The sequence below is a fragment of the Sturnus vulgaris genome, chromosome 26 (genome assembly GCF_052056855.1).
Source record: "Sturnus vulgaris isolate bStuVul1 chromosome 26, bStuVul1.hap1, whole genome shotgun sequence".
NCBI lineage: Eukaryota > Metazoa > Chordata > Aves > Passeriformes > Sturnidae > Sturnus > Sturnus vulgaris.
Genome location: NC_142268.1, coordinates 4,606,257 through 4,620,074, shown reverse-complemented (window position 1 = coordinate 4,620,074; position 13,818 = coordinate 4,606,257). Strand labels below are relative to the sequence as shown.

The 13,818-nt window shown below is 52.3% G+C and overlaps 1 protein-coding gene across 10 annotated transcripts in view; it reads right to left on the bottom strand.

Moving 5' to 3' along the window:
- Positions 1–13,818, bottom strand: part of TCF3 (transcription factor 3) — an 83,229-nt gene that overhangs the window by 62,127 nt on the left and 7,284 nt on the right. For all 10 annotated transcript variants that reach the window (XM_088179370.1, XM_088179364.1, XM_088179365.1 and 7 more), the window contains exon 3: positions 11,534–11,606. In XM_088179370.1, coding sequence (XP_088035496.1) covers positions 11,534–11,606 — 73 coding nt within the window. The remainder of the gene's footprint in view (positions 1–11,533; positions 11,607–13,818) is intronic.

The window sequence follows — 13,818 nt, the reverse complement described above, 5'->3', positions numbered from 1 at the left end:
CCCAGGGAACAATTCCTGACCAATATCCCATCCAGCCCTGCCCTCTGGCCGTGGAAGCCATTCCCTGTGTCCTGTCCCTCCATGCCTTGTCCCCAGTCCCTCTCCAGCTCTCCTGGAGCCCCTTTAGGCCCTGCAAGGGGCTCTCAGCTCTCCCTGGATCCTTCTCCTCTCCAGGTGAGCACCCCCAGCTCTCCCAGCCTGTCCCCAGAGCAGAGGGGCTCCAGCCCTTGGAGCATCTCCGTGGTTCCTCTGGAATGGCTCCAGCAGCTCCACGTCCTCCTGCTGCTGTTCCCCAGGGCTGGAGCAGCTCTGCAGGTGGGGTCTCACCTGAGCGGGGCAGAGGGGCAGAATCCCCCCCTGCCCTGCTGCCCACGCTGGGGGCTCAGCCCAGGACACCGCCAGGAGTGGAGCTGCCACCAAAAACAAGTTGTTAAGAGGAAATCTAACCCCTCTCCCTCATGGGGCTGGAGCTCCAGCATCTCACACGCCACTGAATGACCACACAGCCAGACAAATCTAGTTTGGGAAGAAAGTTGTGAACACTTTGAACCATGGGACAAGAAATGAAGGAACCCTGCTTTATATTTTTTTCTTCAAAAAGGAAAAAAAACCCAACCAACCATATGTGATGGGGAGGCACATCCACCTTCCCACAGCTTTTGGGGCCATTCATCATTTGGATAAAATCCAGTTTCACATTGAAATTCAGCTGGACTTTCAAATGCAAATCCGAGGAGAAGAGCAACATATGGTAGAGGTTAGTGCGTATTTTTCCTAATTAGATGGCAAACTGCTGCTTTGTATAACAATGTTAACGGGGCAGGAGGAGCCTTTGCAAGGGAGACCACATCACTTCAGAATAAAACGTCCCAGAAAGCAGAAGGGGCCCAGGCCACCCCTGCTCTCAGGGAAGGTCATGCACTCACTGCCATCAGGATGGGTTTTGTCACTTGTCAAAAGTGAGATTTGTCCCCCCGGCTTGGGAAGGATGAGGCAGAAAGAGGGGGATTGGCAAGACCAGTGACCCCCAGGCTTGTCCTGAAGGACTTTGGCTCCTTCCAGGTCAGGTTGACCCCTGGGGCACCCCTGGATGCCACACACACACCTGGGAGGGCTTTTGGAGGGGGAGAACATTACCAGTTTCATGCCAGGGATGAGGGAAGGATGGGCAGAAGATGCTTCAGAACTCCCTGAGAAGGGGAAGAACAGCTCTGCTTTGAGCAGTGCCCAGCAGCCACTACCAAACCTGCCCCAGGAGAGGCAGATGCCACCACCAGAGGTGACTCCAGAGCTTGCTGGCCACATCCAGTGCCCTCAGACAGGACACAGGAAGCATCACCAATTTCCAGGAAGGTTATTCCCAGGTAGGACAAGTCAAGGTTTATAGATTACTGTCCCTTGCCCTGCTTGGTCTGAAAAAAGCCATGTTCTCCTATCCCTATGTGCTGGAGGCTGCCCTCCCTCCCAGCCTTGGCCCCAGAGGCTCTGATACGAAGCTCATTTATTTATTTTCAGTCCCTGTCTAACCAGGCAAACTCCCCTGCTAGAAAAAGCTTATGCCACATTAACTTCACCTCCTCCTTACTCCTGACGCAATCCCCAGCTAAATTTAGAGGAAGACATTGCCTGAGGTCACTCTGGAGGTGGAGATGTGCTTCCCAGGGTTCACAGGCAGATGGACAGTGTTTTTTAGATTTTTCTCCCTGCTGGCTTTGGAGCTGGGCTACCTGGAGAGTTAATTGAAAAATTCGAGATTAAAAAATGAGGGCAGCCCTGGGCTGCCTCTTTCCCTTCTTTACTGCGAGAGTGAGGCACTGGAGGCAACTTCCCTACAGAAACATTAATCAGGGCAGGGAGAAGAGCATCCAAACAGCCACTGCAGAAGCTCTCAAAAGCTGAACCAAGAAATCTCCTCTAAAGGCTCAGATTTTCCCTTTCTGATGTTTGATCAGATGTATTTCCACCCTGCAAGACAGGCACAGACAGACCAGGATCTCTGCAACCAACTGGAAAAACTCCCACCCTCCATCCTCCCCCAAACCTGAGGCAAATCCGTGTTTGGATGGCAAAGACAGAATGGCCACAGTGGCTGCTCCTGGGGAGGACACACCTGGGGACCCTGCCACCAGCTTGAATCTTGCCCAGGAGTTGGATTCTCTGGCAAAAACCCCAAACAGTGACAAACCTGTGGGTACAATGACATCTTTGGGCACTGCTTTGCTGTGATGAGGAGTTGGCCTGGGGAGCATTGTGGGGGTTCTGTCCCCAGTCTGTCCCCCCAGATGGGCTCTCTGCTGTCACACAGCCCTATTCTGGGCCTGAGAGCTCCATGCCTGGCTTGCCTCAGGTGATCCCTGATCCTCAGCCATGCTCCCAGGCCCCCGTACAATTACACATTCAGCACCACAATGTATTTCAAACTGTATTTCATACCTCATTTGGCAGCAAAATTAATTAAACTCTAAGTCACCACAGAAGGAGTGCAGCACCTCTTCCCTCCGTGGGTGTATAACTCAATTTGTTTAAGCTAATGTGCTAATCAAAACTTGCCAGGTATTTGGGGACCTCCTAGCAGAGGGGGCTCTGAAGTGTGCACAGGCCTGCCACCAGCCTCTGAAAAAGCTCAGATTTCCTAAAATGCAATCCCTCCTCCACCAGCACCAAGAACCTGCAGTTGGGCCAACACATCATGCCAGGGGTTTGTGGGCCTGGAAGCTGCCCACTAGCAGGAAATCAAAGAATCCTGGAATATTCTGAGCTGGAAGGGAGCCTCAGGGATGATGAGTGCAGCCCCTGTCCCTGCACAGACCCCCCAACAATCCCACCCTGAGCATCCCTGAGAGCGCTGTCCAAACGCTCCTGGAGCTCTGGCAGCCTTGGGGCCGGGACCATTCCCTGGGGAGCCTGGGCAGTGCCCAGCACCCTCGGGGGGAAGAACCTTGCCCTGAGCTCCATGCCAAGCCCTGGCACAGCTCCAGCCCTTCCTGGGCTCCTGGCCCTGGCCCAGAGCAGAGCTCAGCCCCTGCCCCTCTGCCTCCCCCTGGGAGAGGATCACTGCTACCCTGGCTTCCCAAGCTGGTCAGGTTGAAGCTGCTGCACAGATCCAGCTGGGCTTGGGAATGTGCCAGGGAAAACCCAGCAACTGGTCCTGATACTGCCCAGATCCCTTTTCCTGGCCCCACAAGGACTGGTGGGCAATTCAGCTGCATGGAGGTGCTGGGAGAGGGCAGGATATCCCAGCCCACACAGATGGGAATCCAACAGGCAGACAGAACAGAACCACAGAATGATTAGAGTTGGAAGGGACTTTAATGCCCATCCAGTTCCACCCCTCCCATGGGCAGGGATACTCCCCACTGTCCCAGGCTGCTCCAAGCCCTGTCCAGCCTGGCCTTGGACACTGCCAGGGATCCAGGGGCAGCCACAGCTGCTCTGGGCACCCTGTGCCAGCCCTGCCCACCCTGCCAGGGAACAATTCCTGACCAATATCCCATCCAGCCCTGCCCTCTGGCAGTCGAAGCCATTCCCTGTGTCCTGTCCCTCCATGCCTTGTCCCCAGTCCCTCTCCAGCTCTCCTGGAGCCCCTTTAGGCCCTGCAAGGGGCTCTCAGCTCTCCCTGGAGCCTTCTCTTTTCCAGGTGAGCACCCCCAGCTAGGCTCCTGAGCAGAGGGGCTCCAGCCCTTGGAGCATCTCCGTGGCCTCCCCTGGACTTGTTTTTGATGTGGGCAAACTTTTTGACATCTCTGAGACAGCTCTATTGTCGCTACACCCACCACTGGCTCCCCCTTGGCTCCCTCCCTTTCCATGATGGAAATGGCCCTGCGTGAATCCCTCCATCCTGCACCTGGAGCAGGGACTTCAGGCTGGGCAGAAGTGAGGAGGATCCTCTCCAGGCTATCAAGACAACAGAGATAACAGTCAGGAATCAGGTATTTATAGTATATTGACATATTTATAGTGTCCTTCAGTTGTGTGCATTGAGGAATGTAGTGCCAGGTGAGAGATGAGGCCCTCCAGAGTAACAAAATAGTACATTCCATTAAATCCACCCCCTTGAGACACCCATTTGTTGTCTCTAATTAAAAATAATACTACTAATAATTGCAGTTTGGGTGTCACTGCACACGAGCATTAACAATGGAGATGCACCAGGCCGAGGAGCTGGTCACACGTGGGACACGTGCTGCAGCAGGGCACCCCACAGGGCATGAGGAATTGCAAATTAGCAGCAGCCAGGTCCAGCAGCAACACTTGCCAGACCTGCTGGGCCCTTTCCAAAGCCATCTCTCCCCTTTGGAAAGGGCACAACAAGCGTGGAAGGCTGAGCCAACATGTGCTGCAGGATTGGAGGTGAACTCAGGCAGAGCTGCACCAAACCACAGAGCCCTGCCCTCCAGAGACCATCGAGGAGCTTGGAATGGAGATGAGAGCCCCGAGGAACAGGACAGTGACAGAGGGAATTCACAGAATTCCAGAATGGTTTGGATTAGAAGAGATTTTACAGCCCATGCAGTGCCACCCCTGCCATGGCAGGGACACCTTCCACTGTCCCAGGCTGCTCCAATCCCAGTGTCCAACCTGACCTGGGACACTGCCAGGGATCCAGGGGCAGCCACAGCTGCTCTGGGCACCCTGTGCCAGGCCTGCCCACCTTCACAGGGCAGAATTTCTTCCCAATAGCTAAGCTGAACTTACTCTCTCTACTTACTAATTGCCATCAGCTCCTCTCATTAAAGACAAACCAGTGCTGGAGCTTGTACCTGTTCTTTTAGAAGGTGCACACCAAGCCCAGCTCCCCCTCAGCCCCTCAGAATTTTTACCCAAGACACAACTGATCCCATCAGAGCCCCTGGAGCAGGCACAGCCTCACTGGTATGGAACTGCCTCATCCAGGGGAGGAAAGAGAGAAGGGAAAAGAGCCCTGCACTGTTCAGCAATTCTGGCAAAGTTAAAACTGTGCTTAAACAAGGTCTGTGGCAAACTAGCAGTTTCTAAACAAATCTGTCACTTATCTCAGTACAGCTTTGGCTCTCACACCCCCAGCATTCTCTGCACTCTTTCCCAGTTAAAGATCTTAAATCCAGTCAGGAGGTTTCTTCTCCAGGTGGGAGATGAACAAAGAAACCCAAAAGAACCCCCCAAAATATTCCCCCAAAATATGCACCCCTCACCCCTCAAGTTAAACACACACTGAGACAGAGACTGGGTTACATTTGCCTCTCCCTAGCTGCTAGAGAAGCCCTGACCTGCTGCCAAAGCATCCTCACAGCACTGTCACCATGTCCCTGCTCTTCCCAGACTCACTCCTCGTGTGTCCATTAGAAACCAGCTGTGCCTCTGGCAGGACAGGACACCCTTGCTCCCAATAGTGAAATAAAATTCAAGGGGAAAAAAATTAATTACAAGAAAGAGAGCCCTTCATATTTCAAGGCCAGGTTGGACAGGGCTTGGAGCAACCTGGGACAGTGGAAGGTGCCCCTACCCACAGTAGAAGATGGAATGATGGAATTCTGTTTCAACCTCACTGCAAAAGCCCAGGAGAAACATCTGTGCAGGTGGGGAAGCCCTGGGAGCAGGAACATGCACCCCAGGACACTAGGATCAGAGATGGGTGTGGCCCTGGATTAAGGCACACAGGTGTGAAGACCTTCCCCTGCCGTTTGTTGCCCCAAACATGTTATTTCCCGCCAACCTGCACTCCCTGCCCCCAGCTTTTGGGCCCTCCAACTCTTTTCTTCTTCACCTTGTTTCTATATCCTGGTAAATGGGATGTGCCCCACGGGAAAAACAGGGAGCAGAATGGGGAGAGGGAGGAGAACAGGAGCTTGCCAAGAGCAAAGAGAAACTAAAGCAGAAAGCCCGACTGGCAGAGATGAACCTCACTGAGTGTCCAGGTTTTGTTAGCAGCAGGGTGGGGACTGCAGCACACGGGTGTGTCCCTGCCATACCTGGAGCACTCTCCTGCATCCCCTGGGCTCTGCCAAAGGCTCTGCAAAGGCTCCAGCACTCTGGAGAGCAGGGAGGTGCAGGGACTGCACTTGGAGGCAATGAGACTGCACAGCTTGGCAAGCTGGACCTGGCCATGGCAAGGCTTTTCCATGGAATCTCAGAATGGTTTTTGGGTTGGAAGAGACCTTAAAGCTCATCTCCTTCCAAACACCTGCTGTGGGCATGTTCACCTTCCACTATCCCCTTGGTTGCTCCAAGCCCCAATGTCCAACCTGGCCTGAGACATTCCCAGGGATCCAGGGACAGCCACAGCTGCTCTGGGCACCCTGTGCCAGCCCTGCCCACCCTCCCAGGGAACAATTCCTTCCCAATATCCCATCCAGCCCTGCCCTCTGGCAGTGGAAGCCATTCCCTGTGTCCTGTCCCTCCATGCCTTGTCCCCAGTCCCTCTCCAGCTCTCCTGGAGCCCCTTTAGGCCCTGCAAGGAGCTCTCAGCTCTCCCTGGGTCCTTCTCCTCTCCAGGTGAACACCCCCAGCTCTTCTTTGATTTCCTTTGATAATGGCTAAACAGTAACATTTACTTTGAAACAAATGGTCACACCAACGGCCTGGCAAGTGAATTTTCCTGCTTTGCCTTTTTCAGTTGTGGTGGCTTTGTGTTTGGTGTGTTTGGTGACAGTTTGCATGGGCACGCCACAAAAACTCGCAGCCCGGATCCCAAACTTGAACGGGAAGTGCCAGTTCTAAATATCAAGTCCCATATTGCACACCTCATGTCTGCCTTTCATCATCCATCAAAATAGCAAGCACTCCCACTTCAGCATAAGCAAAACATGTGGGAACTCGAGGCAGTTAGTAGGAAAACGTGATACAGCCTTGCTAATAAAAGCTCCTGCTTTCCTCACTATGGAAAACAGTTGCAAATGGGTTTCTGCAGCCTGGGACTCAACTGCTGACAGCATGGCAACAGAAATGCTGTGCTTGGCTCTTCCCAGCCCTGCTGCCATGGTGTCCCTGCAAACCACCCAGCTCCAGGAGCCGAGGGGAGCCCAGCACCATCCTGCTACACCAGACCCTGCCCATCCCGCTAGGAGCTTCCCAACACAGGGCTGCCTGCACGCTCGAAATAATTAAACCTTCAAACAGCTCCCCCATACCACCAATTAAAGAGACAACCCCAGCTTTCAGAGAATTTATGACTCTCGGTGCTGTTGCCACAGGTATCCAAGTTTGTGCGTTGTTTAAAGCCAGTTTCAAAGGGGATCCGGGCTCGCCTCCCTCCAGGGAGAATCCATTTGCTTTGTTCACCAGACTATAACTTAAAATTTGTTACAAGCACCAGCTTGTAACCCTTTGAAAAACTCCCTGCTTCACCAGCTTCAAATGGACTTGATGAACTTCCCCCGATCAAAGCAATTCCCTCACAGGGAGCCTCAGCTCAGGAGCAAGGAAGCACCCAACGAATTTTGGGGGTGGGAATCACAGCACGGGCCAGGAGGGGACTCTCCCTCCCAAAACCACCCCAGAGCCCAAGCAAAGAGCCCAACCCACTTTGCTGGAACAAAGCATGGAGGAAAAGGAACTTAATGCTGAATTCACTTATTTAAAAGGGGACGAAAAGAAAAAAAAATTATCAAGAGGTTTTTCTTGTTGAGAGCAGAATAATTTGTCAGCAGGAGACCCCATGGCTTCCATCCCATCAGGACCCCACAGTCCTGGCACCCCACACCATTTGGGATGGGAAGGGAGATGGTTGCACACCCTCCACATTACCCACAGGTGGAAGTGCTGCTTGTGTGCTGCTCCAGGAGATGTTTTACCTCAAACAACCACGTGCCTTAGGTTTATTTCCCTGCTCTGCAGAGCTCAAACCCCTTTGCTGGAGCAAAGGTGCAGCCAGCATGCACCAACCCTGCCGAGAACTCAGCAGCCACGAGGCCACAGCAAAACTCTGCTGCCTCTGGCCACTCCCACTGCCTCGATGTCAATTTAAGTGGTCATTTCCATGTGAAATTCAGCCCCAGTGGTTTCCTGCTTTAGGCAGGGCTCAATGAAGCGCTGGGAGGGAGCTTGCTGCAGCTCAGATTAGTCATTTATGAACTATGATACGACGGGGGACACGCTTTGAGATGTTTTGCTACTGCAAGTAACAAACACTTTTTGGAGAGGGGACGGTGAACCCCTTTGAGGAGTGAGAAAACAGGCACGGGCTGAGCACCCTGGCTAAAATAAAACCCTGGCAGCAAACAGCCCATGCTGGAAAACACTGGCTGCAGCTCCCAGCCCCAGGAAGACCAACTTCCCGCGGTGACCTATATGTGCTATAAATGCTGCAGCCACGGGCTGGGTGACGTCAGCTCCATCCTTGTGGCAATTGTTGGGTCTGTCCTTGCCAAGAAAAGGCAAAGCGGAGGTGCTGAATTGTCCATGCGGCGGGGGAGCGAAACCAGTTCCTCCCCGGAGCATTTGAGGACAGAAATGAGAGAAACAGTGGCAGGGCTTAAAATAAAAGCAGGAGGCAAATAGGAAAGCAAAGGGATCTCAAAGCTGGAGGGTTTGCATGAACACTTTGAATTTTTCTGGCCTGGGAGAGAAAAAGGGGGTCCCTTGCTAAAGGGGCCACCAGCAGCTTGGCCAGGGCAGTTATTAGAAATATAGAATTGTTAAGGTTGGAAAAGATCCTTAGGATGTTCAAGTCCAACTGTCAGTCCAGCACCATGTTCACCACTAAAGCATGTCCTCAAGTGCCACATCAACACCTGTTCTGAACACTTCTAGGGATAGTGATTCCAGCACTGCCAATGGTTAGCAACACATCTGGTAAAGAAATTCCGAATTTGGGACAATTTTGTCACTGGGATTCCCTGTTTCAAATGCTTCTGCTCCTTTATTTACCAGTTAGACTTTGGAAGCAAGAATCTCATTTTGGCCAGGACTGATCAGTCAGTGCTTTGCTCCCTTCTCTCCTTAATTCCCTGGGAAGAAAGGAGCCCGGAGATAAAAACTCCTCTGGAGGGGGAGAAAAAGAAGAGCTGCACACTGCCCCAGCACTTCCACAAAGAGATGAGAAGAGAGGGGGAAAACGAGTTCCCATGTCCAACCCAATTACACCAACCCAGTGACAGGCTCCCATCTTGGGTGGTCAGAAGGATAAAACACCAATATTTCTGGCACATGAGACAACATTAGTTTCTTAACTTGAGGTTACCACAATAAGCCCAAATAAAGAGATCCTGGCACTGTGGTGCACAGCACCGAGCTAAGACTCAGACAAATCAGTGTTTGCTTCTCCTTTGCAGGCAGAGGGGAAATGCTGCACTGCCTTTGCTGCTGGTCCAGGCCCCTGACTGAGAAGTGCTGGGAACACACGAGGCACATTAAAGAAGCAGCCCAGGCCTTCCTGCATGGCAAGATTTAGGGTGATCCCCTCCAGGTCCAGGTTATGGTGTGGCTGTGAGGTGCTCTGCTCCCCCTGCAAGTCCAGATCCCCAAATTCGAGGACCATCTGCTCTTCACCCTCTGACTACATCAAGGTTAATGATGACTCCAAACCAAATTTTGAGCTGGATGACTGCCTGTGTCTTGGAAGATGAGCTACCTCAGGGGATGACCAAGGCCAGGTTGGAAGGGATTTGGAGCAACCTGGACTAGTGGGAGGTGTCCCTGCCATGGCAGGGGGTGGAAAAAGATGAGCTTTAAGGTGCCTTCCAACACAAAGCCTTCTGTGATTCTGCAATTCCAATTAGTGCCTGACTGCACCAGAGAATAAAGCTAAACCAACAATCCGTGAGAACAACCTCTTGCCATTTTGCAGACCCTTGTTTAGACACCTTGGATCCTTCTAACAGGCAGAGCACAGCCCCTGCATGGCACAACTCGCTGATGTCTTACTGCAGTTACTCACCCCACCAGCAAAAAGCCAAAGATGCAGGAGCAGGGAGAAGTCCCAAAGCTGACACTTAAATTAAATTTGTCCCCTAATCTCCAGGTGAGACCAAGAATGGCTGACCAAGGGATAACTGCTGCTGGAGCAAAGCTCTTGCCCTACACGCAGCCCTGAGCTGCATTCCCAAGGCAGGATGCCTGTGGCAGAATGAGGGAGCCTCTGCTGTGTCCGAGGCTGGGACAGCAGGGATTGTGCAACGTCCCTCAGTGCAGTTGTATAACATCAGTGCTCTGTTTTTATGAACTGCTCCCAGTCAGGCTCAGAGCAGCAGCCCAGAGGAAGGGTGGTGTCAACATTACCTTTCACTCACCCGAAAGAAAAGAAGGGGTGGGGGGAGAAACAAAGATTTGGTGTCGTTCGGGCTGGAGGGGGGTCCGGCTGTGCCGCAGGGCCCCGCTCCAGCCTCTGCTCCTGGCCAGCACCACGGACCCGGCAGCCAAGGCAGGCTCTGAGCAGGAAACGGATTAATGGGAGCTCCTGCACTGCTTTTCTCCCCCCACCGTGTAGCACGTCTTTTGTGGATTATTTTAACAGCACAAGAAACACTCACTGGAGAGATCAGCTTCCATCTGGGTTAACCCGAGAGTTTTCTCCCCTCCGATTTCCTCCAGCACCCACTCAACAGCTTCCCTCCCTGCAAAAGTGTTTGCTCAAAACCATCTTGACACACAGCTAAACAGCTCAGTCTGAGAGCATCACATTTGCCTGATCCAGGAGGGCACGAGCAGGGCAGGACAGGGCAGGGCAGGGCAGGGCAGGGCAGAGCCCCCATCCCACTGCTGCAGGTTCCCTAGTGCCCCACGGGGGCATTAAAGCTGCTCTCCAGAAATCCCAGCCCAGTCTCTGGGATGCCTCCGAGTGTGACAGCACAGCCAGGAGTTTCCCTGCACAGCTGGAGCCAGCCCAGGGCAGGGAAAGGTCTTTAACCATCCACAAAGTATTCAGCAAAAAGGGCCAATTAGCTGAACTTCCCTCATGCCAGGGGCTGTGTGAGCCCTGCACAGAGCAGCTTCCCTGGGCAGTAAAACCCTGGCCCAGCACCATCCAGGAATCCTCCACCTGAGCCTCAGACCAACCAGCACACTTTCAGCCTCCACTTGCAGCCACTTCTCCAGCCCACTCCTCCTCACTGCCCTGCTCCCTAAGCCCTTGGATGTCAGCATCCCTGGTCCCCTCTTTGCAGCCTGGAGGGCTTTGCAAGATCCTTTTGGGAATGCTGAGATCCCACCCAACAGCAGGGAGCTGCTGGAGGGGCTGCATGAAGCAGACCCCCAAAGTGAACCAGGAATGAGCCACCACTACCCTATCTTCAGAGGGGAACAGGAAAAGTCTTCCAGGGCAGTGCATTCACATCTGAGCAGCTTAGAGACCAGCCCTGTCTGCTCCCAGGCTCCTGGAGCAGTGGCACAACAACCTCCAGCTCAGGCAGCAACATCTTAGTGGGAGACAGCTCAGCAAGAGCAGCATTGCCCACCCAGAGACACAGGGAGTAACAAGGAAACCATCCAGAGAAACAGCAGCACCACCAAAAAATACATCACCAAAATACAGAACCCCCTCCCCTATGGCATCTCTGGAAGCAAATTTATTGCAAGAAACATTATGGTATAAGGGGAAAAAAAAGTAAGATGACAGTACCTGATCCTCCAAACTGAGTGCTCGCAAGGGTCGTGGGTCTGTTTTTTCCATTAGCCACTGGCAAGGGAAACATCTAGAAAAACAAGGAGATGAGAGAGAAGGGAAGAGAAAAGAGATTTCAGTATGTTGGTTTTACTGTGCTGTTGCAAAGGGGTCACAATGGGGGAGGGGAGGAGGGAAGGCAGCCTGTTATTGATGCAAAAACCTTTCCTGGTGTCCCTGCTCCATGGCTCAGGAGGGACAGGAGTGAGCACAGCCCTGCCCTCACACACATCCCCATGTGCACAATTCTGCAGGGACAGGAGTGAGCACAGCCCTGCCCTCACACACATCCCCATGTGCACAATTCTGCAGGGACAGGAGTGAGCACAGCCCTGCCCTCACACACATCCCCACTTGCACAACCCCGGTTCTGCAGGGGCAGCTGGAAACCAGCCAGGAGCATCTCTGCTGTGATCCAAACCAACAGTTTCATCCTAAAATTGCTCACCCTAGCTACAGGTGAGCTCTGAGGAAAGGCCAACTCCATTCATAAAATGCCAGTGGGATAATGACAGCAAAGCTGTTTTATCCCTCACTATCCCAGCTCCCACAGGAGCCCTGGTCCCATCCCACAGCTCCAGCCACGTGCAGTGCCTGGGCAGGACAAGGGCTCAAGGATGAGCCCTCAGCCTCATAGAGCAGCTCCCACCCTGCAGCTATGGGGTTTCCAGCAGCACCAGGCCCTGACACAGCCCTGCTCCAAGCTGCTCCAAGGGCAAATACACTTACTCATGATTTAAAAAATCAATATATTTTAGAGAATTGGTCGCTCTGGGGACTTGTTTGCTCTATCGCTGCTGCTTCATTATCACAACCGAGCCACTCCTGCCAGGAGCTTCCTCAAAAATACTGCACACCTCGTCACCTAACCTGTATAAATATTTTTAATAAAAGTTGGGAGAGTTTCAGAGGCTGCTATTTAATAATTTACATGCACCTGCGTGCAGCAGAAAAGAAAACTAATTCTCCTCCACACAAATGGAGCTCCAGCCAATAAAACAACTGGTGGGAAAACGCTTAGTGAATTAACATTTTAATATCCTTTTTCTACTCAAGATACTTTCACCACCAAGTCATTTGAATTTTTATTATTTTTAGCTTCGTAATGTCTGAGTAACTCAAAAGTTTAATGCTTTGAAGATTAAACAATGCAACGGCACAAGAGCCTACAGAAAGGCAGCGTTTCATGCCCTGACATAGCTGATGTCTGGCTGTGGTCAGAAACATTCCTTTGTACAGAACCGTCTGCCCAGCTTTGTTTTCACAAATGCTAGGGAGGAGAAAAAAACCAACAAAAAACACTTAATGTGGTAGAGATGCAAAGAGAGCAGTTAAGGAACCAACTGCCATTCATAAAGAGCACAAATTTGGGATCATATATATGCATGCACAGGGTGTAGGTGTTTTATCCACGGATTTAAATGAAGGTGTAAACAGTGTTAAGTGTTCACCCCGGCTGCCTGCACACACCTGCCCTCACCTGCCTGCCCACGGCCCCCTGGCCCCCTCGGATGTGCCCCGAGGCTGCTGCTCACCCCAGGGGCTCCTGAGGTGTTTGGGGTGGCCCAGCAGCCCCACCATCGGATAAGCTTTGTTTCCTCAGGAAGTTGGGCTAGAAAATAAAAACAAACCCCAAAGATTGCAGCTCACCTTCCTCTGCACCGCTGCAGGGCTTCCCTGTGCCCCCCTCCCCCTTGCAGGGCAGGAGGGGGCTCTGCAAACATCTCCAAAAGTGTTGAAAATGGAACTCACGGGGCTGATCCCACCCCAGCTGTGCTCACCCCCTCTTCTCAAGGTAGGGAAGAAGATTGAGATCAAACTCCATTTTTGCCAAGTGGCAAGAGGCAGGTCTGCATATGTGAGCAGGGGGTAGGGATGCACCATGAGCTGACCAGCAAAAATCACACTCACATATACAAAACAAAACAAAAAAACCCAAACCAAACTAAAAACAAAACAAAACAAAACAAAAAAATCCCCTCCCAACCAAACAAACAAAAAGAAAAATTTAAGTAAACGTCAGTGCCGGCTCTTTTCATGAGTATTTCTGCTCAGCACTTGCTGAGGCTGAAAAACCCAAGGTTTGAGCAGCAAACACGAGTGGAGAAAAGGAACAGCCTTGTTCCATTGTGCACCCAGCACCTTCTGCTTCTGCAGAACAGGAGAAGGGTTCCCCCAGGACAGCAATGTCCAGCACCCCCAAACACCCCCTGCAGCCCAGAGACCCCTCCCCTCCTCCAAGT